Below are 27,385 nucleotides of genomic sequence, written 5' to 3'. Positions count from 1 at the left end.
AATCTCTAGGATACATTTAGTCTTAGACTAGACCAGACATGCGCTATTTATTTAACCATGATAAAGTGATAATAAGGAACATACCAACCCAGTCCCTGACAGGTTTACTATCAGAAATAGTAACATTTCCTAGTCACTTACAGTGCCAAGGCTTAAAAAAGCAAAAGCTGAATATTTTCCAGTGTTTGCACGCTTCTGCAGAAGTGTTAAAGTCCAATAAGGCTTTACGGCTGCTGGGAATCCAGCACAAATGGTATTGTCATCCATGTGAAATAGTTTAATTTTGGGGGGGGGGTTTCTAAACCACTACAGTAAATTTGGTGTGGAAAGAGAACAATGATTTAACTATGTTTACGATATTAAGCCAGCTAAGCAGTATACTTGGTAAGAGTTGGCATTATAAAACTACACTGCAGCCAAACAGCATTAGTAGTGGTTTAAAAGGCTTCTAGTATCAACAAGTTATTTTTACTTTATTTTAAATACCAGTTAGATATATTTATTGAAAGTCAAGTATTTTCAACTGGACCATATTTTTCTTTACACTTTGTGGTTGTAGGATTGTTCATGAGTGCTAGGCTAACAGCATTCATAATATTTCACATAAAATACAACTGTCATTCTTAGCAGTACAGAACCTGAACTGAAACTAATACAAACCTTAATTTTGGCTGAGGACCATACAGACACATTTTTAGAACCTGAAGAATTTTAAATCTATCATAATCAAGACTGATCTCATGATGCTTTGTATACAGTACTTCCATTGAGAATAAAGTACATGGAGGTATTAAATCAGAAAACTGACTGATTTAAAACTATCATTATGTCAGAAAATGGTATGGTCTCTTACACCTGTCAAGCATCATCTAAGGATAAACCTTCTCAAGTAAAAGAAAATGATAATTTTTCTATAGTATTTTAACCATCCATTATCTTTGTATGGATTACATTCTATGGGACTCTTTGAAGATACATAGAAAGGATATTAATTTTTAGAAAACTGGTTTTCTAAGGAAAGAAGATGTGAGCTGTGTATGTTTGAAAGAGAGTCCCCTATAACCGTGTTGGAAGGGTGGTTTGAAATTAACTTGTATCTGGTCATTTCTTACTAAATACAAATTTCAAGAAGAATTTGGCATTCGACTTTTAAATTCACACGTTAAAGCAGCTTGATTGGTGTCTCCTTCCAACCACTGTTCAAGATCAGATATTAGGACAATGAAAACAAGGTGTTTTGAAATGAAAGTGATTTTATTAAAAACATTGTAAAAATGTTTAAATCCCAAATTCTATTAACATCGCTTGATACAAAAGAAAACAGGTATTTCTAATTTGGACTATTGCACAATAAGTTTTGTATTGTCCTCAGAAATAGTAATTAACATTTTCCTTCTTTTTTTTTTAAGGAGTTCTGAGGGTAGATTAATGTTCCACAAATAATATTATTTCTTCGTGTTAGAGCTCATCTTTGGCCTGTAATTAAGAAGGAAAAATATTAATGACTGCAGTTTCAGTGTTTGAGATTCTTTTATCTCTTGCTCCAATTCGTTAATCCTTTCTCTGTACAGAGACTGAAAAAAAAAACAAGGCCCTCCCTGGTCAGTGTCAACCTAGCAATTAGAATAATCATTGCAGCTTCTTTATGTTTTTAATGGGCCAATGTATGTTGATAAGCGCAGGTACCTTGCACCCAGTTCTACATAAGACTAAAGCCTTACCCTTTAGATACTTAGGTCCAATAGTGTGACCCTCATTGCCTAACTGAATATCTATAGATGCCACAATTTTGCCAATAAAGTTCTCATGTTGTGCTGCTTAATGTTCCTGCCAGACTGAGTAGCTTAGTAGTTCTCTCATTCTTAAGCCCATTCAGGGTACTCAAACTAGGTGCCCTCCCTCACCACACCATCTTCCCTGAGGTGCGTGATGTAGAATAAGCATATTCAGAGCCTGCTTGACACACCAACAGATTCAGGTTTGTCACAAAATGCAGCAATCATGGCCTCTTTCCTTTATAGATGCAGTAAGAAGAGAAGAGAGTGAAATTGTGCCCACCTTTTATACAACAGAACAGTGTTTAAAGCATCAATACAGAAAATGAGAGACCTGGGTTCAACTGTATTCTCATCCTGAAAGGGTACAAGCCCACCTCCTGGGAGAGTACCCTAGATACAGCTGTAGACCAGCATGGATGGGAGCCTTTTCTATCCTTTCAGTTGAAGTTGTGCCATTGTGCACACAATAAAGCAAGATTCACTAGGTCAGAGAGGGTGGGAGGAATGAGTTCTGGTCCCTACTTAAAGGACAGTTTGGCCAGATCCAGATGTGCAGGCACAGGCATTTCCCTCGGGACAAACAGCAGTGATACAATATATACTGCTGCTAATTGTCCCCAAGGAATGCCCATGCACATGTGCTCTGGCACACAGCATGTTGCCCCAGGTTCATAGGTTCAGAGATGTAGGGTCAGAAGGGACCTGAGCAGATCATCAAGTCTGACCCCCTGCCCTCGACAGGAATGAATACTGGGCTCATATAACCCCTGGTAAGTTTAAGCTCATATGACCCCAGCTAGGTAGTTATCAAGCCTCCTTTTTAAGACCCCTAAGGTAGGAGCCAGCACCACTTCCCTTTGAAGCTGGTTCCAGATTCTGGCTGCCCTGACTGAAGTAATAAAGGTGGGGTAAGGGAGGCTGGGGTAGGGGAAGCCGGGGTCAGTGTGGCTCCAGCTGGTCAGGATCCTGATTCAGATGGTACATGCTACTGCCATGTGCACAAACCAGGTTTTTTCCATTGCAGGTTTTTCTGTCACTTGGATTTCCCAGTGTCAAACTCTTCCCAACCCCACGCACTGCAAATTAGCAGTGTGGGGAATGCCTGCATGTGCAGCAGGATCTTCAGATGGATCTGCAGATCTGGACATTCCCTTTTAGTTTTTTACATGAAATGGTAATCTGAAAAAGTAATTGGTGTTAGGAAGATGGACTAGAATCTAGGGTGGTGTCATACTCCTTGCTGTGTCCCAATACATGTTCCACTCTTAGATACATGGTAGCAAAGCTGCAATATTGAAAACATTCAGCACCCTGCAGGATCAGATCTTTGATGTGCACATACTGTACCTTCCTTCTGTGACAAGAACATGGAAAGAGGTCATCATCAGGCTGCTGCACCTTCTCCATGCCATCTCTGATTTTTGGCTCACTCACTTGTAGATTAGCATATTCCTAATTCAAGAAAAGGGATTCTTATCTTATGAATTCAGCTGTGATGCATACACACCTCAAATTAACAGTCATGTTGGATATCTATGGCCAAACAATTTCTCAAAACCTCCTACCATGTCACAGATGATAGAGATACTTAGCTACAAACAAGAACACCATTTGGTGCCTCACTGGAGTGTCAATATCTCAGTGCTAATACACAGACATTTTCAGCTGTGGTTTGGAGGGGGCATCTGAACTCTTTGATCACTGCTGAGTACTGCAGTGGAGAATATGGGCTGAGATTTCAGATTAGACTGAGATTTATGGGAACTGGAATGCCTCTGTTAAACTGCCAATCTAGTTTTAAGGGATTTTATAGGCCATAACTTGCATACTCTGTCTGTAATTTACTTAAGATTCTTGATTGCTCTGGTTTGCTTTGCATCTTCACTAGAGTGGCCAATTCCAGTATCTGTGCCCTGTCACATTCATAATTTTGTTTTTGTAGTTTAAAGATAACTAACCTGGAAAAGTTTGAAATAATAGCAGAATATGTGATCTCCCATGAGATTATTTCTTGCAAATTCTTGTCCAGATTCTGCAATATTCTTTGCCTATCAAAGAAAAAAATCCTGAGATAAGAATATTTCTGGAGAGGACAACAATAATTCTGAAATGCAATTTACAGTGGATAGGTTTATATAATTAATCTTCCAATTTTGTTAATAAGTGTCTAGGTACCACTGTGATGAATTGCTTATAGTATAACAAACACTTATTACTGATAACATGGCAAGGAGAAAGAAATCTGACTTCTCCGGAATAACTTTAATTTTTTATGCTGTGAATAAAACTATTTCTCATAAGATCAAATCAGTTTTCAGAGCAAGGACTGAAGTGGAACATACAATCTAAATATATCTAGCTTGTCCATCTACACAGTATGCGACACTGAAGACCTACAGATGTAATTAGGTTATTTACTTATATCATGAAACATTGTTAAATATTTAAATATGAACATACCTCCTCGTCATGATCCTTTGCCCAATGTAGTTTCTCCAATAGATCACTCAGGTCACTTTTGAATGGAATGTAGTGTTTCCAAGGCTGCAGCTCGTTATAGAAATGTTCGTAGTAGGTGGAGTCTTGTTTCAGCACCACACTGTTTCCTGCTAGTAGGTAAGGCAATCTGTATGCAGCCACTGTGCCATCAATATTAATTTGGTATTTATACTGAAAAAGTAAGTAATACACTATTAATAAACATATGACCTAGGTAGTTTGAATAGGTGATTATTGTTACTGTTACATTAAGTGATACTAGCTAGCTGACTGAAATAAGCAGAATGTGTTGGATAAGCATTGTATTGTAAAATTTTATTTTTATTACTAGCCAACTGCCCGTCAAGAATGATGGGGGAGGGGGAGCAGGAAGGGATGGAGTGTCGTCACCCATTGGCCCATGCTGCTGCTGCTTACCACCGACCCTTTGCGTCTCCCCACCAATTTGTCTCCATGCGTCCCCCCACTGCTTCACCCCATGGCGCTGCCACCGCCAGGTGTGGGGTGGGGAGATGTGGAAAGCTTGCACACAGTGGCTGCAGCTGCCACCTAGTGCTGCCGCCAGTGCATGTCTGGCTGTGTGCAACGCCCTTCCCCCATCCCTGCTCTGCTCCCTCCCTCCCTCCCTCCCAGCTGTTTTCAGGACCCGGCGGTAGCGGGGCACTGCCAGTGTGTCCCCCCTCCCCTCCTACCTCCCTCCCCCTCTGGCTTCTGTCAGGGCCCAGCAATGGCCAGAGCAGGAGGGCAAGGACAGTGCTGCCCTGCCAGCACCTTGCACTGCCACCTCTCAGGAGCAGGGGGGCAGAGGGGAAGCTTGCCCTGCCATCTCCTCTGTCCCCCTTGGCCAGCACCCTGTGCTGCTGCAGCCTCCAGGAAGCAGGGATGAGGGGACACCTCCTGTCTGGAACACTTGGAGCACTGATTGGTTGTTTCAGACAAACAATCAGTTTGAATAAAGTATTACAGACAGACAGACAGACTCAGGCTTTTATAATATTAGAATTTAGTGTGAAATTCATTACATTGCAAATGGTACATGGACGTATCTCACTAGACAAGATAGATAAATAATAAAAAGGAATTTAGGAAGATTAGATTGGTCAGGATGTTACTAAAAAAACACCAAATTTAATCAGCCAAGTATAATCATCCTAAACCTAAAAGGACTGTACAGGAATCAATAAACGTATAATTATTTATCAGCAAGTTTGGTTTGTGTTTGAAAATTAATATGCTTTAATGCATATGTTATATATGCAGAGATATTTTGAGGAAAAACCTTCAAGCTGGGACATTAAATCCACAAAAAATTATAAATAATAGTTGACATCTTACCTTAAAAAAATCAAAAAATGAAATGTGCTTCACAATGGGACCATAGAGACTTTCATCATGCTTAAAAAAGAAAAAATTTGTAAGAGCAGCATCTATGACATCTGGGTGTCTTCTACTGAGCTTTACAAGTTCAAGCCTCTCTTTTCGGCTGTCACGTCCTCTCCAAAATGCTGTGCTGTTCTTCTCTTCCCAAGGTGGCCCAGTGTTGGCCTGGACAGACATCATATCCAAGCTAACTCTGGAGAAGATGAACATTTCAAAAAGAAGTATTTTGTAGTTTTTATGCATCAGTCTTTAAAAAACAATTCTGGGGCTGCTTCTACCTCACAGTTGCTACATGTAGGGTCCATCTACACATGTGCTTTACTGTGGAGTTGACTAATTAGCTCCACAATAAAGCCTCACAGTCTACACATGTGCTGGTATTAGGACGCAGTAAATTAATTAACTGCCGTAAGAGTAATGTCGGGGGCAGTACTATCTTACAGTGGAGACATTTACTGTGCAGAACCGCATGGGTGGACAGTAGTAGTTTGAGCCGGGGCAGAGCATCCCCAGGATGGCTGAAGGCCCAGGGAGTCAGCCACACGGCTCCCAAGTTTTGGCACTCTCATGCCCCAGCCAGCCCCTCCACTGCCCAACACCACCACCCAGAGCCTGGAGATAACCCCCAAGCCTACTGCCAACTCAAACTGCTTTGGCTCAAACTGCTGTGGTCCTGGGTGCCTGTGAAGATGCTGTGCCCAGGAGCATTTGACTCCAGTGCGAAATATGCCAAAGTTTTCTGAGTCATATTAATAGCTCATGTAGATGCACCCACAGTGTTTTTACTTGTTTCAGTAAAGTTATTCAAAATAGCTTAAACAGACTGGAAAGAATAGAACTGGAAGGGAACCTGGAGGTCCCAACCCCCTGAAAGCATATAGAAATCCTATTCCTAAATAATTTCTGATGAGTCCTCTCTTGAAGACCTCCAGTGAAGGTGATACCATAACTTCCCAGGGCCATCTTTTCCCTGGCATACTGTTCTGACAGTAAGAGAATTTTTCCTGAGATATCACCTAATCTGCTTTGCTGCAATGCAAAGCTAGTGTTTTGTGTCCTGCCATCTACAATGAGGGAATACAATTCTACTTCCTCTTTTTAAGGGCAATCTTTTACATATTTGATTTTACTATAATGTATCCCCTTAATTTTCTTTTCTCTAAGCTAAACATACCTAGTTCTCTCAACCTTTCTGTATATATCTTGCCTTCCAGTGCTTTTATCACTTGTGTCTGGACCCTCTACAAGTTCTCCACATGCTTCTTAAACTGGGGAGCCCCAAACTATGCACAATACTATACATAAGGCCTAACCAGTGCCGATAGGTTGATAGCTCCCAGGATTGTGGCAGGGCTGAGTCTTGAGGAAAAATTTGGAGGAGGAAAGGTCACCACGCAGATCTGATAACCTAGGTGGCAAGGAGAGGATGGAAGAGGACATGGAGGTGGTTGTGGATGAAGGTGGGTAATGATGGAGAAGCAGGTATCCTTGAAGAGTGAAAAGGAAGTGGGGTGGGAGTGGCACTGTGGTAAGAGACTGGAGAATATAAAAAGGAAATTGTGCTGTGCAGAGTTTTAATGGTAAGTACAAGAAGCTCAAACTGAATGCAGTGAAGTACTGAGCAGGTGAATGATGCAAATGGATTCAAAGTAACAGACACGGAAAATGATACAATAATCTGTTTTTGCATCATTGGAGGCAGCAATACAGCTATTAGCATGGGCAGATCTAGAATTTTTTGCTGACAGAGTTGGGGGAGGTCCTGCAAGGGGGGGAGGGGTGTTGGTCGTTACAGCTCCAGGGTACCCCCCAGGAGTGGGGGCAGTGGGGTGGGAGCAGACCCTTCTCTACCCTAAAGTGGGAAATTAGTGAGGCCCTGCATGTCCCTAGCCCTGTGTGACCTTGCTTCACCCTTCTCCACCTGGATCTTGCAGGCTTCCTTCCATACCTTGGGCACAGCAGGCAGGGCACGAGGGGGAATATTATTCTGATGGCCAGAGATCAGCAGCAGCAGTGTTACAGACCATGCCTTGGGCTCTCCACTCCAGCTGCTGCTGCTGCAGCATGGTTGCGGGCTCTGGCTGCTCTATTTAGAGAATAAGCAGTAGCAAATCCTGGGGTGGACACAAGTGGGGCATGAGCCCTTGTCCCAAAACTGACAGCTCCTGAAGAGTTCATGCCCTGGCAGCTACCTCAACCAGGGCAGAGGAAGCTCATCCCCCAGCTGGAGCTAACACCTGTGGTGCAGCAGTAGCAGCTGAAATGTGGCAGGTAATGTCACCATTGCTGGTGCTGCTCTCTGACAGCTGGCACAATGTTTTTTCCCAGGCCCACCTGCTCTGCCCAGGGCATTTGATGCCTGTGTTCTGACCCCACAAGTCTACTGGCCACTACCTAATAGGTCTGACCAGAACCAAGTTGAAGACAGCCTTCAACTTCCTCAGAGTGCTTCCCTTCCTCCTGATGAAGAGCTGGACATTCTTCCCTACACCTGAAGCAGGAATTGAAGGTGGGGGGAGGTGTGACTGTACCACCACACCTCCCTGGATCCATCCCTAGCTATTTGTGAGGCCCTAGGAAAGAATGTTACAGAAACTAAGGTGGTAGTTGATGAGGACCACCATGTGAGTTTTGGTTATATGGATTTTAAAATAATTGAACATATCTTAGATAAGTTACAGAAGAAGAAAAAGTAATAACACTTGGCCAAAATTAAAATGTGAAGAAACAAGAAGTAACAGAGAAAAAAGGAGTTGAAAATTATCCTCCTGCTTATGAGCCTGGGTGGTAGGAAGGGTAGTGGTTTTATTTATTTGACTATATTTAGTTTCTTTTTGGTTTCTCAAACAGAAAGAGAAATTAAAGGAATGTGACAATTATGTAATATAAAACAGATAAACTCATACATTATGTATATTTTGTCAGGTCTGAAAAAGGTGTGTCAGTTATCACAACAATTAATCTGAATAAACACAAGGTACAGTTATTAAAATGTTGACACTATATAAATTTGGAAGATTATTTACCCACACTTTTGGAAAAGCTACAAAAGATTTTTTACCTGCCCATAGTTTCTAAAACAGAGTCTGTCAGATCATAGGTTGGCATCACAATATCTTTTGATTCAGTAGATCCACACCATGAGAAGATAGGATGAAGGTTCTGTGTAGTTTTTTTCTTCTCCAAAGGCCAATCCCCTAAATTGACAAAAAACTCTACATCTGGCATAGTCACCTAAGCAAAGACAAATAGAGTGTTAATATTATCTTGTCTGTTAATACACAGAAATATTCTTTGGCTTGCTCAATATGGTATCTGAGATTTAAAAGTCAGCCACACTAAGAGATATCAGGGAATATATTAAGTTTTGGGCTGTCATACAGGCAGTCCTCGGACTTACGACACAATTGGTTCCTGAAAACTGAATCTTAAGTCAAAATGTTGCAACTTGGAACCAATTTTCTCATAAGAAACAATGTTCTAAATGGGGGATTGGTTCCTGAACCAAGGCCCGATACCCTATTTTCACCAAAAATACCCCAGAATTTTGTACTCGATCAATTATAGTTGAGTAATATAGCTACATTAATGTACTTATATCATAAATAGCAATCATATTGATTTGGAAGGACTTCTTTGAGGTGGCTTTGCTGGACTTTTTGAAGGGCTCTTGGTTGGACTTTTTGAAGGGTACTTGGCTGGAGTCTTCTCAGGAGTCTTGGCTGCAGGTTTTTCTGGAGTCTTGTCTGCTTTCTTAAAGAAAGTGTCCAAGGAAGTTTGGACAGATGTTCTCCAGGGAGATGAGCAATGCAGCGAACTTGTTCGCTGACGTGGTGTGACATCAGACCAAGTGTTGTAAAGTCGAAACTGATATCATAAAGTTGAAACAGGGTGTCAATTTATAAATGTTGTAAGTGCGAAACGTAACTCGAAAAGTTTTACGTCAAGGACTGCCCATATTTATATTCAGAAGCAACAGCAATAGATTGTTACAGTTTAGAAATACTGTATAAAAACGTGTTTTAAATCTCTGAATTGTTCTCATGTTAGAAAATAAACTAGCAACACGAAAAAAGTTTTAAAGGAATCACAAAATACTTATCCTTTTTTTAGATTTAACAAAGTAACTTATTTCCTTGTTCATAATTTTAAATCTTTCCCTAATCCAATCAACTTCCTTACAAAAAACATTCAAATTTGCATACGAACAAGTGTCATTATTTAACATCCTTTTTACAAAATCTTATCACTTAGTTAAAGACACTATTAATCTTCTGCTTCCCTCATAATAAGCAAGTGTATTATTGCCATTAAATATAAGGTTCTGTGTATTCCATTTCTGTACCAGGGTGTTCATTTTGACCAAAGTTAAGCATTAGTTTTTCTTCAGTATCACAAAACAAAACCAACCTTCTGAGAAAAATTATAAACATTATCTCTGCACTTAATAAACCACACCAAACTACTTTTAATTCAATTCTGTATATAAATGCAAAAATTAAGTTTTAAGTGCACTGCCTGCCTCTCCATAGAGGATATTTATGAAAACTTCTCCGGCTTTCTTTGTTTGTCCAGAGCAACAAGGCAATTAATTTCAGTGTTGCTTAACAACATTCCAGCACAGCTAGCTTCCTACATAGTTCAAGCAATTTACACAAGGTTTCTAACTTAGCTTATGTTCATAGACAGAGACAGAAACTAATCCTTTGCCAAATACCAAGCAGCGTCTCTACACCCTTTTATACAGTGAAGGAGGAGAGTAAAATCTGTTTTTCTAAACTAATGACACAAGAAAACCTTTGTCAGCATATTCCTCAACTAGAACAGGTTAAAAAGGCACAGAAGTTCTGGCTAGAGATGCATACAGAACACAAGTTCTTCTTTTCAGTTTATATTCATAAAAATGCCCTCTTCTAATGCCCTCTCTCTTCAAAGGAGCTGGGCAGGGTCCTTATCTTCAGAAATAAATCTTTAAGAACACAGTGCCATCTACTGGTTGTAACTGTAATAAGCAAGCCACATATACCACTTTTTAAACAGTGGTTACATTTTCAGATCAGGAAGCTGTTCAGGGAGCTATGATCCCTTTCTCTAACACAATAGATTCCTTGTTCTTTAATCATCTTACCAAACAGTTAATTTTAAGTCCTACAGAACTGAATAAGGATAAAACAAATGGTATTCTCTGGAATTTTAATTTGTTTCCACAGGAAGTAAGCTAAACAAAAAAATCCATGATGCAAGAGTGTAGTGTACCTCAAAGGAATATAGCAAGGAACTCACAGCCACGTTTGTGCTCTTCTGGTTTGTAGCAACAGTGGTGCTTAAAATATTCACCTTTCTTTGTGCTGCAGGCCTGTTCCTGGCACATCCCTCCTACCCTCAGTCATAGCCTATGTGCCAGGACTTTTCACAGAGTCCTTAGAGGACAGCCTGTAGTGGTGCTCTTTCATTTTTGGATTGAGGGGACTTCTCCCCTTTTACTTCTCTACTCCATTCTACCCACTTTGTTTAGTACAGAGAATTTAATAAGAGAATTCTATAATTTCCTTATTTGTCAAGCAGTCATCCCAAAACAGAGTTGCCTTTGGAGTTCACTGTGTGGCATGCATGGATAGTTTCCTAAATAAGACTTATTCCTGTGGTGTTTAGTCCCTATTTGTAGCTGGAGTGAAGTTGGGTTCAGTTTTGTCATTTTCATATCTGTATGTATTGTATTGTAGTATTTGATAAAAACATAATTTTGATATATACCTATATTACACCCAAGGCTTTTTTAGCAAGGCCGTGATTAACTTAAGTGGCCCTCACCTATTCACACTTAGAGACGTAATCATTGGACATGTGTACACATGAAATTAATATGACGCGATGAACTCTGGCGCACATCGTGCTGGAGTTTATTGCTCCTGGGAGCCATGTTTACATGTGTGCCCAGGATTGCAACATGTTGAGCCGGATCAGAGCAGCCCTGTCTGGCAGAGAGCCTGGGGGGCTCAGCCTGCCAGCCCAGGGCTGGTCTGACTTAGCTCAGCATGCTGCAGAGGGGCTGTCTGGAGCATGAGGGTGCTCCCCTGTGCCCCACCTAATCCCGTCAGTGTCTACATGTGCATTTCTGAGCATTAAAGAACCCTGATGTAGGATAGTACTTGTATTTACAAGTACTAACCTACAGCAGAATTAATTAATTTCCTGCAGCCTAGCAGATGCTGAGACTTTACTGCAAAGCTAATTGGGTAGCTCCATAGTAAATGTCTCACGTTGCCCACTGAGAATTAGCATTTGATTTCAGTTGTTTACTGGCTCCCTTAAAGTTACATTTTAAAATAAGTTTGATAGTTGTCTTGTCCGACTATTGGGAAAAGAGACAGTATATTGGATTAGCAAATCTCCATATCCTCTTGATTTCAGTAAGTTCTTATTAATACCACGAGAATCTTGTATCTGGCAAAATGCGCACTTTTGAGGAGGAGGAAGTAACCAGCATAGTATGAACCCACTCAGAATTGGTGGCGTATGTTGTGAATAGTCAGAGGGGGAACTGTACTTAAGCCTGGCTCTGAGCATGACTTTATCTTTAGTGTTTCCAGGTACAGAGGAAACTGAAATCTCTCAACCTGATAGGAGAAGGCTGAGAAAAACAAGCTAGTGGGAGAACTTGCATTAAGCCCTGAGAGAGGTGTCAGAAGCAGGGGCTGCTTTTTAACCTCTTGAAGTTGGCTAGGGACTCTATCTGTGGATTTAAGGTGCAGGGTAAGAGCAGGTTATTGTTCTGATATTTTCTTTTGTTTGGTTATCCTTATATCTCTGCGTTTGTCTCAATATATGGATATTGATTCCTTATGCTTGTTTTTGTTCTTTATAATAAATCCTTTTTGTTACCTATTTACAAACCATTTCATGTCAGTGATCATAGAATCATAGAAAGTTAGGGTTGGAAGGAACCTCAAGAGGTCATCCAGTCCAACCCCCTGCTCAAAGCAGGACCATCCCCAACTAGATCATCCCAGCCAGGGATTTGTCAAGATCAGTCTTAAAAACCTCTAAGGATGGAGATTCCACCACCACTCTAGGTAACCCATTCCAGTGCTTCACCAGCCTCCTAGAGAGAAAGTTTTTCCTAATATCCAACCTAAATTTCCCCTGCTACAACTTGAGACCATTGCTCCTTGTTCTGTCATCTGCCACCACTAAGAACAGTCTAGCTCCACCCTTTATGGAACCCACCTTCAGGTAGATAAAGGCTGCTATCATACCCCCCCTCAGTCTTCTCTTCTCCAAACCCAGTTCCCTCAGCCTTTCCTCATGAGCCGTATGCCTCAGCCCCTGAACTATTTTTGTTGTTCTTTGCTAGACTCTCTCCACCCTTTCTATAGTAGGGTGGGGGCACAAAACTGGACACAGTATTCCAAGTGTGGCCTCATCAATGCAGAATAAAGGGGAGTAATTACTTCCCTTCATTTGCTGGCAATGGTCCTACTGCTTGTTTTCAGAGTATCTGACCATACAGGCTATCCCATTCGATGGAAAGGGGAATCCATTTTTATTGAATGCATGACCGGACAAGTGTACGATCCTTCTACCTGGCAAAATCCACTAAGGTCTGGCAAAGCTAAGTGAGATGGGTATGGCTGAAGCACTACAGACCAAGGAGTTGGCTCCTGGCACACCTCAGCTGATTCTGTCAAGCAGCAGAAAGCAGAGAGGGGCTTGTAGGGGAAAGGGCACCGCAGGAATGGTCTCAAGGGTACGCCCTGGTTTTGTCTGGGGCTGGGGCATGTCACATCGGGGTTACTTCTTTCCTGACTCTTTCACTTCTCTCCTCCACTCTGACCACTTTGCTCAGTGTAGAGAATGTAATAAAAGAATTCTATACATTCCCTATTTTTAAGCTAGTCTAGAAAATCTGCAAGTATGATTATAATTAAATTCTATTGGATGGTTTGGAAGGCGCATAGAGTTTTTTTTTTAAATAAATTCCCATAAGGGAATTTCCCATAAGTATACACTATGAAATTAATGTTTGTTAATTTAGACCCTAAAACTAATCAAAGAGCACATCAAAATATCCCAGCTTCAGCCAGGAATAATTCTTCTCTTTATCACTTATTAACAAATATAATAACAATCATCTTTTTAAGGGGAAAAAGTCAACAAATAGATAGAAGTTTCCATGGTAAATTTTATTTAAAGACTATCTTATTTAATCTAAAACATATTAATGTATACTCACTTTTCTAGTCAAAGATAGTAGTATGGCATCCATGAAAATCCTGAAGCCTACATGCTCTCCATATGTCTTTATATAGACCTAAAAATAATTTACAGTTTACTACATTAGTGTTTTATTTAAAAATTACCGTTAAAATTTATATTTTTTTGTAAAATAACAATCAGGCAGATTTTATAGTTTCATTTTAAATCTATTCAGCAAGCTTTAGAATGTCTTACCTCTAGCTCCATTATTCACTATGGGAAAATAAAAAGTACATAGTTTTCTACCCTTTGCAAGTCACTTTTTAAAACAGTCTCATGTAAACAGAAACTCACTGCTTTCAAATACAGTTCTACTGCATTACCTTCCCAAATTAAACTACAACAGTCAGTAGACTTTTGTTAGTGAGAACTACGAATGAGTCAAACCTCTGTGACTCTTCAAGAAGCAAGAAACTGAACTTGGAATCAGGAGACTTGGTTAAGCATCCCACTCTCATACTGATTTGCTGCAATACTGTGGGAAAATGATTTTTTTCCACTGTGCTTCAACTGCTACATTCATACCATGGAGGGACAACACTTCACAAAGAATAGCTTAGCATTTTTGAGCTCTATAAATGAAAAAGATCACTAAATAGACAACTATTATTTTAGAACCAATGAAGCAAACAGCAGAAGAGTGATACCTCCTTAAAGAATAGGTGACAAGAATCTTTTCTAAAGTGGTAAGTCACTTAAATGTTTGACACACTAGCAGATTCCCCAATGGTATTTCAGCTAAATCACATACTGTACCTTATTATCTTTTATAGTATAATGACACAAACTCTGTCTTTGTCCAAACCTTTCTGGAATTTCCTTTGCAATCTTATCTGGATCAACAGCGGGAAAATTTGCTAGGTCCTTCTGTATCTGTGGAATAGTATGAGAGCAGCTCATCTCTTCCACCCATACTTTGCTATCTTCCTGAGGGCAGTCACAGTTCTCATGGTAAACAGGTCCTGTTATATATACAATAAATTATTAGTACAAGCATGACATTGAATTTAGAAGTTACTCACCCTGAATATTGTAATTCAAAGTTAGACAGGAATCAGTTAATTGTGGAATAAAGGATACTTGGCTCCCTCTTAATGTATCAATTTAGATTCTCTTAGGCCTTGTCTACATAGGAAAAATTGACTGGAACAGCAACAACAACAGGAAGCTGAACTAGCAATCGGGGGACTTGCTTCTGAATCCCACTTTGATATTGGAATAATAGTATATTACTCCAAATAATATCAGAGTATGTTTTCTAATTTTGAATCGACTGTCCACACAAATAGGTTTTTTTTTTCTGGGATAGCTACAACAAAATAGTTATTCCAGAAGAGCTATGCCAATTAATTTCTTTGTGCAGCCAAAACAGCAAATTCAATTAGACTTTCTGACACACCCAGAGAGTAGTGGTGGACAGGTCATACTCAACCTGGCGAGATGTGAGCAGTGGGGTCCCCCAGGGCTCAGTCCTTGGGCCTGCACTATTTAACATCTTCATCAGCGACTTGGACGAGGGGGTTGAAAGCACATTGTCCAAATTTGCTGATGACACTAAGATGTGGGGCGAGGTGGGCACACTTGAAGGGAGAGAGAGGCTGCAACTAGATTTAGACAGACTACAAAAGTGGGCAGATAAGAATAGGATGGGGTTCAACAGATAAATGCAGGGTACTGCACTTTGGGAGGAGGAATTCACAGCATACATACAGGCTGGGGAGTTCCCCTCTTGAAAGCACAGAGGCGGAACGGGATCTAATTACTCCAAGATGAACATGAGCCGCCAATGCCAGACTGCAGCCAGCAAAGCCAGCCACACCTTGTCATGCATCCAAAGATTCATCTGAAGCCGGTCCAGAGAGGTGATACTCCCACTCTAAGCGACATTAGTCAGGCCACAGTTAGAGTACTACGTCCAGTACAGGGTGCTGCACTTTATAAAGGGATGTGGCCAGCCTGGAAAGTGTTCAGAGGAGGGCCACCCACTTGGTGAGCGGGCAGCAGGACAGGCCCTACGAGAAGAGACTGAGGGACCTGAACATGTTCAGCCTTGGCAAGAGGAGGCTGAGGGGGGACCTGGTGGCTGCCTTCAAACTCATCAGGGGAGATCATCAGCAAACAGGAAGAGCCCTATTCTCCCCAGCACCACCTGGGGTGACGAGGAACAATGGTAATAAGCTGATGGAGAATAGAGATCAGGAGGCAATATTTTACAGTTAGGATGGCCAAGATCTGGAACCAACTTCCTAAGAAGGTGGTCCTTGCCCTACCTTGGGTAAATTCAAGAGGAGATTCTATGATCACCTGTCTGGGGTCTTGTGAACCCATCATTCCTGCCTGTGGCAGGGGGTCAGGCTAGATGATCTGCTCAGGTCCCTCCTGACCCTAGCTACTATGAAACTATAATGTCATCATACTGTAATGTATGTTAAGGACCTAAAATAAGATGCAAATACTATACATCACCTTAATTCTCTCTTCAGCTTATCACCTTTTTCCCAGGTGAAGGAGATGCTCTTGTGATTAAGGAATTCCACTAGAACTTGGGAAATCTGGGCTTTAGTCCTGGTTCTACCACAGGCTTGTGATTTTGAGTAAGTTATTTAGTCTGTCTGTGCTCTGTTTCCTGGCTAGTACTTCTTCACCTCCCCAGTGTGGTAAAGCTGAATTCTCTATTGCAGTGGTAGCCAACCATTTTTGCAAGCATGCCACAAGTTAAGTCCCAAGTATGAGATGCTACTACTCTGATAATCAACCACCATTGTGGTCCAGGCCCACCCAATCCTTTTGCCACTTGGTGGCAACATTGAACTTAGCCATACTGTCCTCCAGTGCTGTGTTCAGTCGTCCACCCTGGTCACCAACAGCAGCTTGCAGGGATGCATAGCTTTCCTTAACATAATGAGGTTAGGAATCATCAGGTTAATCTTTCTCCTTACCTTTTAAAATATATGGGGACTTTGCAACATGGTTATCTTTGGTTTTAACTTCTATCCTCATGTTTTTGTAGCTTGCATACATTCTGTACCTCACGATGAAGGAACCATCTTTTCTGTCTAATACCTGCACTCCTACTCGAGTGAACTGTTCATCAGGAGCAGTGATCTTCACCTGGAATGCATTTTCACCTGGAGACGAAGTGAACCTACCCAGAGAACAAATACAAACAGTGTTACAAAGCAAACACATAGCAGTTTTTTTCTGGATCTGATCCGATTCTATTTGAAGTCAATAGAAAGTTACCCAGTGACTTCACTGAGAGTCAGATTGGGCCCATGGGGACAGATTTCCAAATGCTGTGTTTTCTGAAAACTTCATCCTCAATTTAGGCACTTAAATAAGTACCAGATTTTCATAACTGCTCAGCAACCAACAAGGTCCACTGTGACAACAATGGACAAAATTCCAAGAGAACCCAGCTCTCAGTGCTGAACTCTGCTGAAAATCTGGTGCCTAAATAAGGAGCAAGCAATTTGGAAAGTCTGACTCTGACTGTGAGGTATCAGCGCCACTGCAAATTCTGACAATACTGTCTTTAACAGACCACTGAGAAGGAAATTATTGAGATACCCTGCCCTACGTATCAACTGTTTCAAAGCTAAAGTACTGTACAGCCTAACTGGTGATAAGCTGTTCATTCAAATTTTTCCAGATACAGGTGTGTCTATTGTGAACTTTGTAATTTCTCTCCTGTTTCTCTTTTCTTTACCCTTCTCTCTCTTCCTATCTCCTGGTTCCTTCTTTCCCATATCCTATTTCTGCATTGGCCCTCTTCCCGCAATGGTCCAATCTCCTCAGTCTTCACCCTCCTTTAATCTTTTTATTGCTATCTTGGACTATTTCTACCTTTCACTCTGGCCCTAACCAGGGGGGTGTGGACTGTGCTGTTGATTAAGGCAAGGAAGCCACAGTACTGGCCACTTATTCCTCCCCAGTTCTTGTCCCAATAACTTACACTGAGGAGCACATAAGTAATAAAGGACTCAAGAGCAGGAAGCTCTAGCTTCCAGCTCATTTGCTCAGAGAGTAGCCTCTAAAAATTAAATAAGACAATGCTTCTCACTGCTTCCAGACTTACTCTGCCAGTGACACTTCAGTTGATACCAGTAATAGTGATACTGAGAGCTCCAGATAAGTGGCACTCAAAATTTATAGACACCTTTCACATGCACCCCTTAACACTTTCTTATCTTTACAACTTGGTTCACATGTGCTTTATTTTCTAGATCTTATTGAGAGAACAACATATGGTCTGATTCTTGGTTTTATGGTTCCATCTCACGGTTCTTTGAAGATAATCTGTTCATATAGAAAAAACAAAAATCTTAAGTGCAAATTTCTGAGTAGAATTGCAATCTAAAACTCCTTAAAGGATTTTTCTCAGACCTTAAAAAGAAATTTTCCGTGGGCAGATACTAAGCATGGAAAAATTCAGCCTAAACTTGAATGATTTGGAGAATTAGTAATACAAGGAACTGTTTTACCACATCAGTAAGCACTACCAGGTAATAAACATCTACTCCATTTGTTTGGATAGAATTCCAGATAATAGCAGAATTATACTATGTTGGGAGTCTATAAGACAGTTCTGTAGTTGTATCACCTTTCCCATAGCTGCTCTAAGGAATGAAGAGCTTCACAGTATGTGGAGCTGGCTAGGAGGCACCTGCTGTCCATGACAAGGTGACACTATTCACTCTGGGTGTGTCTACACATGTGCTTTAATGCACATTAGCCTATTTTAATGCACATTAAAGCATCACAAAAAACTGTGCACGTTCACTAATACAGGTTACCCTTGCTTTACGTGGGTTCTGTATGTGCGAACTCGCTCTTATGCGATGACCCTTTTTATACCAAAAGTTTGTTATATACAAGGTAAATTCACTCATGCAATCAATATGGTGGAAGCCTACAGTCAGCTGCTTTGTGTGGTGCATTTTGGGAGTGACACACACCAAAATATCATTTCCTGCGTCGATCTGTGCTCCTCACTTGTTATCTGTGATATGTTTCTGTAGTTTCCATCCCCATTATGGTAAAATTCATCACCACTCTGTGCTTGTGTATACTGTCTGCTGTTGGCAAGTGCTGTTGTCTTGTAGAAGTGGGTCTGGGGGTCAGTACAGTTGAAGTCTTGGAACGTATCCCTATTTGTTACATTGTAAAGTGGATTCCCTTTATGCAAATTCGAGTTATGTGCCATTTTCTAGAAACATGTACAGCATAAAGCGAGGGAAACCCGTACACATTAAAATAGGTTTAAGAGCCTTTTACTAGTACTTCACAATGGAGGTATTAAATTCAATGCACATTAATGAATGTGTAGACACAACCCCTGTGACCCTGTGGGAATCCCTATATAAGAAAACATTGAACCCGGTAGAATTACTTTATTTGGGTTCCTCATTTATTTGGCTTGAATAAGATTCTACAGACCTTCTTACATAAGAAAGGGAAACAATGATACAAAGTAATAGCATAAATCTTTGAGAAACTGTGCTGCCATGGAAATTAATAGAAAACCTAGGCACACAGTCTCTACAAATGACACTGATCTCCTCAGGTCCCGAAGAACTGATAGGTTTAAAAGACTGAGGGAGATTTTTTCAAATGAATAAGTGGCATACAGAAATCTAACTTCTACCTTCCACCAATATGCAAGAATTAAGCACAGCTTTCATTGTTGTCTCTGAAAATCTTACCCTGAGGGAAAAGGCAATGAACCGCCCTGTATCTTGATGGAATATAGTGGTGAAAACTCCACGAATGGAAAATAGTGGACTTCTCTACTGGGTTTTCCTGTCATGATCCAGTTAATTGATTTGAACTCAGAATTAAGCTTTAGATTTTATGAACAAATTAGGGTTATTTAACATTTTACATAATCACAGAATCATAGAAAGTTAGGGTTAGAAGGGACCTCAGGAGGTCACGTAGTCCAACCCCCTGCTCAAATCAGGACCAGCCAGGGCTTTGTCAACATGGGCCTTAAAAACCTCCAAGGATGGAGATTCCACCACCTCCCTAGGTAACCTGTTCCAGTGCTTCACCCCTTCTCTTTTATACATTTAATCTCTTGTACGTTTTTTTTTTTTTGCAAATGATTTCCCAGATTGCATGCGTTCAGCTGTATGGGGGAATGCTGGCTTGTATGGCAATGAAAGAAGCAGGTAAAGCAATAAGTCAGATCACAAATTAAACTGACCAACTACCTTTGTATAAAAGCTTGACAAGGCAGGCTAAGTGGTTACTAGGTGGTTGGGCCAAGATGCTTCTATTTTTTTCTGTATCCCATTGCCTTTCCCCGTTTGGTATCCCTTATGAAGCTTGTGAAAATTAACATACTGATAAAATTCATATTAGAGCAATGGATAGAAGGGCAGAGATTTTGAAAAGCCAGCTGTAGTTTTTTTTAATGTAAGTTTCTCTTACAGTGGAAGAAAGGAACATTTAAAAAAAATAAAATCTATGGACCTATTTGAATGACAGTGGAAGGAGTACAGCTTCATGGAAGTTAATTGGTACACCCCCTTATTGCTGCAATAAATTCTCTCCTGTATTTTTACAGGATATTTTGCTTTCCTGTATCATGCATAAACACTGATTCTTTGTTATGGTCAGGTATCCTGGACTGCTGCAATTAATGATGAGAATATTTGACACACATATAACAATGACATTGACTGAACAAAGAGATGCATGAAATAAAAAGGTTTGATTTGGAGCCCTGACACCAGTAATTTCCTTTTCTACAAGAAATACAAATTAAGCAGTTTTCTTAACTAAATGGCAAGGAATACAAGATCTGCAGGCATGGGTATGAGCAAAGGGTAGGGCTAATTCTTCTGGCAACGCAAACTACCAATGGCATTTAGCATAGATGTGTGTGCTAACAGGGAAAAAGTAGGAAAACTTATTTCTGTCACAGGAATCCAGTAGATGTGACTCAGATCTTCCAAACATTTAGGGTGCAGACAGAAGTGACAATTTTCACCCAGTCTGGCGACAGAAAACGGCCTTTAGTCATGACCAAACACAAGGGTGCAGCTGCAGTGCCATAGCAATGAAGTTTGGCACCCAGGGCAAAGCCTGCAGCGGGAGCCCGCCCTTGCTCCACGCACAGATCCACCCTTCTCCCAGCCCCGCACCACCCCTAAGCAAGCCACTCCTGGCTCCCTCCTATGCCCCACCCCGGCTGAGCAGCACCTATCGGTGCCCCTTCGCTTTGGCACCTGGGGTGGTCACCCACTCACCTTGCTATGGCATTGCATATCACTTCAAAAACGACCACTTCAGAAGTGGCCGATCAAGGGAAAATCTGAACACTCACTGCACAGGGGGCAGATGAAGATGTTTCAAAGCAGAGCATCTTCTGTAACTTGTGTCTGCGCTGGAGAGCACATACCTTGGGAGTAAAGTGGCACATCTGCTTAACTGTTTGTGAGTGGTGCCTGGGGAATACCCAGGCACAGTCATTTGAATTGCTTAGGAGACTTTAAGATGTTGTAGCAATTGGCACCGTATCCGTGTTCAGCTCTGGGCAGTAAAGACTGTGTGCCCTTTTCCCTGATCAGGTCTCTGCCCACACCCACAACGCAGAGTCTCTGAGGAGAAGCTGCAATGCTTACCTCCGCCCTGCAGTGTCCACAGCCTGAATATAAAAATACCGAGCGGGGAGGACAACATCTGCTCTCAGCCCGGGCCCCCAGATCAAGCTGCTCTCCGGGCTCAGCTGGCTTCCTCCACCCCAGACACTCCGCACCGGAATTGCTCCAAGAAGTAAGCCACGAAGCAGCCAAATGCTGAACATTGACAAGACTTCTTCGGAAGGAAAAACCCAAACGAGAAGAAAGAAAAAGGATGCAGCCGAGGAGGAGGAAAGCTGTAAGAAAGAACAACCAAGGGGCGCTTCAGTTACGGCTGCGGTAACATCTGGTCAGATCCACATCTGGCCGGGCTGAGCGCTGCCTTGTTTGCTCCACAGCTGGCCTGAATATTTCCACTTTCCCCTTCACCGGGTCACAAGGGAGCAGCCACTTCCCTTAGTTCACTGCTGCCGCCTCCCGATTTCTTTGTCTCTGTGGCTGTCTCGCCTCCTTTGCCTTTACCCCTGAAGCTGGAGGAGCATCTTCTTGTTAACCCTATGTGCAGCTTCAGCCGGGTTTGAAAAGGAAGGGGATTGGCTCATTGGTCCAACAAAACTTCTTCCGAATGAATAATGATGTCTCACTTCCCAGGCCGAGCGGTCATGCTGGGAAATGTAGTCCGGGGACATGAAATCACCGCAATCGGCTCCTCCCCAGCTCAACAAGCGTTGAGGGGGTGGCCACGGGCGAAGTGCTGGAGCCAGAAGCAGAGACTTGCTGTGTATTGCAGCTAAAAGCTTGACTGGCAGCTTAAGAAAGCCGTGTCCGCCTTAAAAAAGGTTTGACCCATTAATTCCTATGAGTAACATCAAGTTAAAGAAAAAGAAAAAAAAAAAAAAATGAGTAACATCAAGTTTGCTCACACACAACTTTTTTTGTCATGTTGTACATAGCCAGCTTCCCTGCTTTTCTGTTCTGAGTCTCTGAGTCTTTCAGGCAGTACGGATGACAGGAATAAGCATTTTAAAAATAGCAAAGTATGCCTACAAAAATCCAAAAGTAAGCATAGTGCCCAAATTCTCTCTTAAATTCATAGGCAGACAGGGTTCTTTGGGAGAATCTAATATATTTTATTAGACTGACTTAAATAGTTGGGAAAAAAAATTAAGCTAGCTTTCAGGTTTAAAAACCCTTAATCAGCCTGATTTAAATACATTTCTTACATTAAATACAGGTTCTTAAACTTATGCCTGAAGAAGGGTGATTGCGCCCAACAGCTTACTAAGAACTTTTTTCTAACTACTCGGTCTGAGAAAACATATCACATCTACTTAAAGAACCTTGCCTGCCCTCTTAAATACAGTCATTTAACTTGAACTAATTTAACTCTCCCTTAAATGCACTAATCTTCAGCCTGATGATAATTTAATTATCACAGATATATTTTTCCTGGAAGATGCTTCATTTTGAGCAAATCATGGTGACTGAATAATGCATAATTAATTGGGTCTTGAAAAGAGTCCCTCTACATTTGCTGACACTGACTGATATAATAAAAGAGTTCTGTATTAGCCCTTTAACTCCTTAATGCAACCTGGGCACTCTTGTACATGCAATTAATTTAAAGCAATAACCTCCAGCCCATATTGGATCAGAGTTTATTGCTCCCAGGTGCCCTGTTTGAATGTATGCCCAAGAACACAGCATGTTGAGCTGGGTCAGCGCAGCCTCAGTTGGCAGGGGGTTCAGTGGGAAGAGCCTGCCAGCATAGGGCTGCTCCGACCCAACCCAGCATGCTGTGAAGGGGCTGGCTGGGGCACAAGTGTGTTCCAGTGCGGGGCTAGCACTGAAGCACCCTCATGCCTCAGCTAGCTTCACCAGTGTCTGCATATGCATCGCTGTGCTTTAAAAAAACTCTGTTACAGGATAGTACTTGTATTTACAAGTACTAATTTGCAGCAGAATCTATTAGTTTACTGTAGCCTAATAGGAGGGGTGTGTAGCCACTGAGATATTTTCTGAAGAGCTAATTAGGCAGCTCCCCAATGTATGTTTAGGGTAGATGTGCCCCCTGTCTTTTATAGCAGCTTTGTTTGGTTCAGTTCTGAACCCGTAAGGGATTCAACTATTAAGACACAATAACATAAAATATATTGTATTTTATTTGTGATTTGTTCAATTGTAGGCTGTAAACCTGGTCAGCGACTGACAAGACAGACCACGCTGGCTAGTGCAGACTACGGACCTAGCAAAAGCCTGAGTTATGACTGACATGGGCTTAAGCTGGTATCTAACCAACAATCAGGCTATTGCTTGCATTTAAATCGCAAGCAATAGCCTGGGAATGTAGAATGAGAATCTGTTTATCAAGCCTTTAACATTAGATTAGACCTAGAATGAATAACTGCTTTTTGGAAAAGTGTGTTGCTACTTCTAGCAATTTCTAGCTGTTGTAACTGATGTTTGGTTTTGTTAACCAGTTGTACATTATGATTGGTCTATTCAACAGAGTAAAAGAAACAAAACATGGCAAGTAGCATTCCTAGATGGTGAGGGAAAGCGAGAAGTCATCCCTCCCAGAACTGGAGTTGCTCAGGGACACAGACCCTAGCTAACTGACATCTTCCAAGTCCAAAGGAAAGCTGGTTAAGTCCAGTTCCGAAAGTTTCAGTAAAACAAAGAAATGTGAGTAACACCAATCAGGATATTTATTTAAATAGCCTATATATAAATATTGAGTGTAAATGGAGAATCTTCCTGAAGACCTTTACAAAGTCAAGACACACTGCTGCCAGCTTGCATGCCAACTTCCCCCACCTTACTATCTCCCCCTGGTATACGTGAGAATCTGTATTGTGCTGCTGTTGCTAAGTAGCTAGGTAGGCTTAGAGACAAGTGCTTTATTTAATGCATTGGGTTGTAATCAAAAGACTGGGAGACCTGTCTCTTGCTTCTCTGTCTGACTTGAGCGGTAGTAATTCTTTACGTGCTAAGAGGGAATGGAGGATCACCGACAAATGTGACTGTATCTTGACTTGACTTGATTTACAAAAGGGGTAATCAGTAAGGGAATTGTAACTGTCTCTGAATTCTGAGTCTACACTTGCAAAGAAGTCCTAATCATAGGCCAAAGTCTTGTCTCTCAAAAGACCATGTGGTACCTGGTTTTTGGTAACAAAATCACAAATAAAATACGTTCCTGATCAGATTAAGACTAACAAAACAACCAACATATTATCCAAGGCCATCATATTTTCAGTACCCATCCTGCAGACTTCAAAGTATATACACCTCAGTTGGAAATGAAGGTATATCTGATAGGTTTAACTTGCGTAAACTTTCATGCCTTACAGCATTTATCTATATTATTATTTTCTATTAGGGTTTCTGCTCTATTTTTGGTAATACACATGTAAATAGATTAATGAAAGGAAAGGAAAATTGTGAAAGATATAGTCTGGGGAAAGTGACCTGATAAATAGAGGAACCAGGTGAGGAATCCAAATAAAATGTGGATTTACGGAATTCTTTTCAAATCTTCTGCTCTGAAATTCTGAATTTTTTGTAGTCTGGTGTTACTTCTTTAATTAATAATTAATGCACAGCTACAGATGGGACTTGATTGAAATAGAGGAAATTCTGGTGTCTATTGAACTGCCATTAGGCCTATTTGGATTTGTGGGCATTACATGTTTGCAGATTGTGTGTTAACCAGAATCTGGAGATGCATAGCATTGGAAGGATTTAGGCTGAGAGGTTTGTTATGCTCCTCTAACTATCTGGCTTCAACACTTTTGTTAGGAAAGCTATTCTTTTTCATATGCTGGGGAATGCTTGTGTTCTTACAAGTGAGAAATAACCAACTGGAAAAAATATTTTGCATTTAGGTTCCTAAAACTTGTGATGGGGAGAATGAGATTTTAGATGGGGTTTGAGGCAGGTATATTATTTATTTTTGAAAGGGTCTTTCAAGCATCTTATTGAAACTGGCCCCAATTATTGCCATTGGCCCCTAGCATGCCTGTAGAGGGTTATACTATGTGCATTACCTAGAGCTTGAAAGGAAACCTTTACAGCACAGTTGTGCATTTTTTCTGTTTTTAAAAAACTGTGGGCATGTCTACATGTTCATTAATGCACCACGATTACTATGCTTTCAGTTTAGTATCTGTAATAATAACTGGTACCAACTGAATCTGCAGTAACTGGTGCTACTGTACAGTAATGCCAATGCACATTTTTTGTGACACTAATGTGCAGAAGACTAATTCTATTGCACATTAGCACATTAGCATGACTTTTGCTGTGACACACAGTAGAATTAGTCTACTGCACATTTATCAGCTGGTGTAGACACACCCTGTATTTATAGAAACTCCATTGAAGTCGAAGTTGCTTTATAGTTACATCTTCAGTCTTTAGCTTATCAATTTCATATCAAAAAGAAAAATAATACATTAAATTAGCTCCCAAGAGCAAAAAGGAGGTTCTTATATTAATAGGAGAAGTACAGTATTTCTGTTTGATCTGTTGTGAATAGGTCTGTACAAAGCCAAACAATAAGTAATTTTGAAAAGTATTTTATAAGGCTGGAAAGGACCTCCTGCGTCACTGAGTTAGTTGTCTCCTGGACTATAACATTGCATCCCTTTCATAAATTTAGCTCTATCTTAAAACTAGTTAAGTTAAGCCCACTGCTTTTACTGAGAGTCTGTTCTGGAATGTCACTATTCTGATCATTAGAAACCTTCTAATTTTCGGCCTAAGTGTTTACATCATCAATTTATAAACCTTTGTTCTTGTACCAACAATATAATGTAATTCTTCCTTTTTTGTGATGCCCCCTCAATATATTTATAGGATGCTATTATCCCCCCCAGCCTTCATTTTGATAGACTACACAAGCTTAATTCTTTCAACTGCAAGAACATTATTTAGAAAGGCTATATTACGTCTATAGATTCCAAATAAAATATTCTCTCTTACATGAAGAAACATCAACTGTTGGAAGGGTTACAATGATATGGTAGAGCTGATTAAGCCTTGCACCCTCATTCCCCACAGAAACAAGCACCGTTATCTGTGCATGTATCTGTGCCCAGACAGATTTCTAAAATAAGCTTAAATCATTTACTCTAATTTTAGTTCTGGCTGGCAAAACCAAAACTAGAGCTATCCTAATGCTTGTAATTTGGCTCAAAGAAAAATGCTTTGGAAGCAAAATATTGTTGTTTAATTGCTTCCAAGGCTGTTAGCCAACTAAGGCTCCACAAACTTTTTATATGATTATGCCTCAGAGGATGCTGTCCAGTCTAAGCTGTATGTTTCCCCAGGATGCAGGCAAAGCAAATTCTGGTATTTGGTGTTGAATTGGTTCCATTTGCAACTACAGAACTACAAACCTGACTAGGCCTTCTGGCATTACAGGACTCAGTTTACTACAGAGGACTACCAAAACCTCTAAAGTTTGAAGATTTGTTCTATGACTGCAGAACCCTTTTCTGCTGTTTTGATGCTTGCCAGGCTAAGGATTTTTAGACTAGGGGCTATAAATATTAATTACTTGCCATAATTTTCAGTGATAAACCTTGTAACCTTAAGCCATAACACTTCAATTTTTCCCATATTATTTACCTAGTACCAAAGACCCAGAATAGTAGATGAACCTTTTTTATTTATTGTCATAAATCATAATACATGAACACCATAGTAGCCCAAAGGATCCACTTGTTAGAAATGGAACATTGTTAGAAATGTGCAGCTTGCATCTTGCACCTGATAAGAAAGAAATACTGCCAAAGACTCCTTTCTCCCCCAGTCCTGCCTCAGTCTTTCTCATGCTGATTACACTCTCTCCCCCGTCACCCGCCTCAGTCTTTCTCA

The 27,385-nt window shown here is 40.8% G+C and overlaps 1 protein-coding gene across 1 annotated transcript; it reads right to left on the bottom strand.

Moving 5' to 3' along the window:
• Positions 1–298: 298 nt before the first annotated feature.
• KDELC1 (KDEL motif containing 1) lies at positions 299–22,130 on the bottom strand. Its single transcript, XM_019529689.1, has 10 exons — positions 21,545–22,130; positions 16,853–17,058; positions 14,670–14,875; positions 13,891–13,968; positions 8,719–8,891; positions 5,613–5,850; positions 4,239–4,448; positions 3,737–3,826; positions 3,126–3,230; positions 299–1,476 (listed from the first exon to the last, which is right to left on the bottom strand). The coding sequence occupies exons 1-10, from the start codon at positions 21,724–21,726 to the stop codon at positions 1,459–1,461; spliced, it is 1,506 nt and encodes a 501-aa protein (XP_019385234.1). The 5' UTR covers positions 21,727–22,130; the 3' UTR covers positions 299–1,458.
• Positions 22,131–27,385: the final 5,255 nt, after the last annotated feature.

Source organism: Crocodylus porosus, unplaced genomic scaffold (assembly GCF_001723895.1).
Source record: "Crocodylus porosus isolate Cpor-Errol unplaced genomic scaffold, CroPor_comp1, whole genome shotgun sequence".
Classification (NCBI taxonomy): Eukaryota; Metazoa; Chordata; order Crocodylia; family Crocodylidae; genus Crocodylus; species Crocodylus porosus.
The sequence above is the reverse complement of the archived record's forward strand: the minus strand, read 5'-3'. Positions and strand labels throughout refer to the sequence as shown.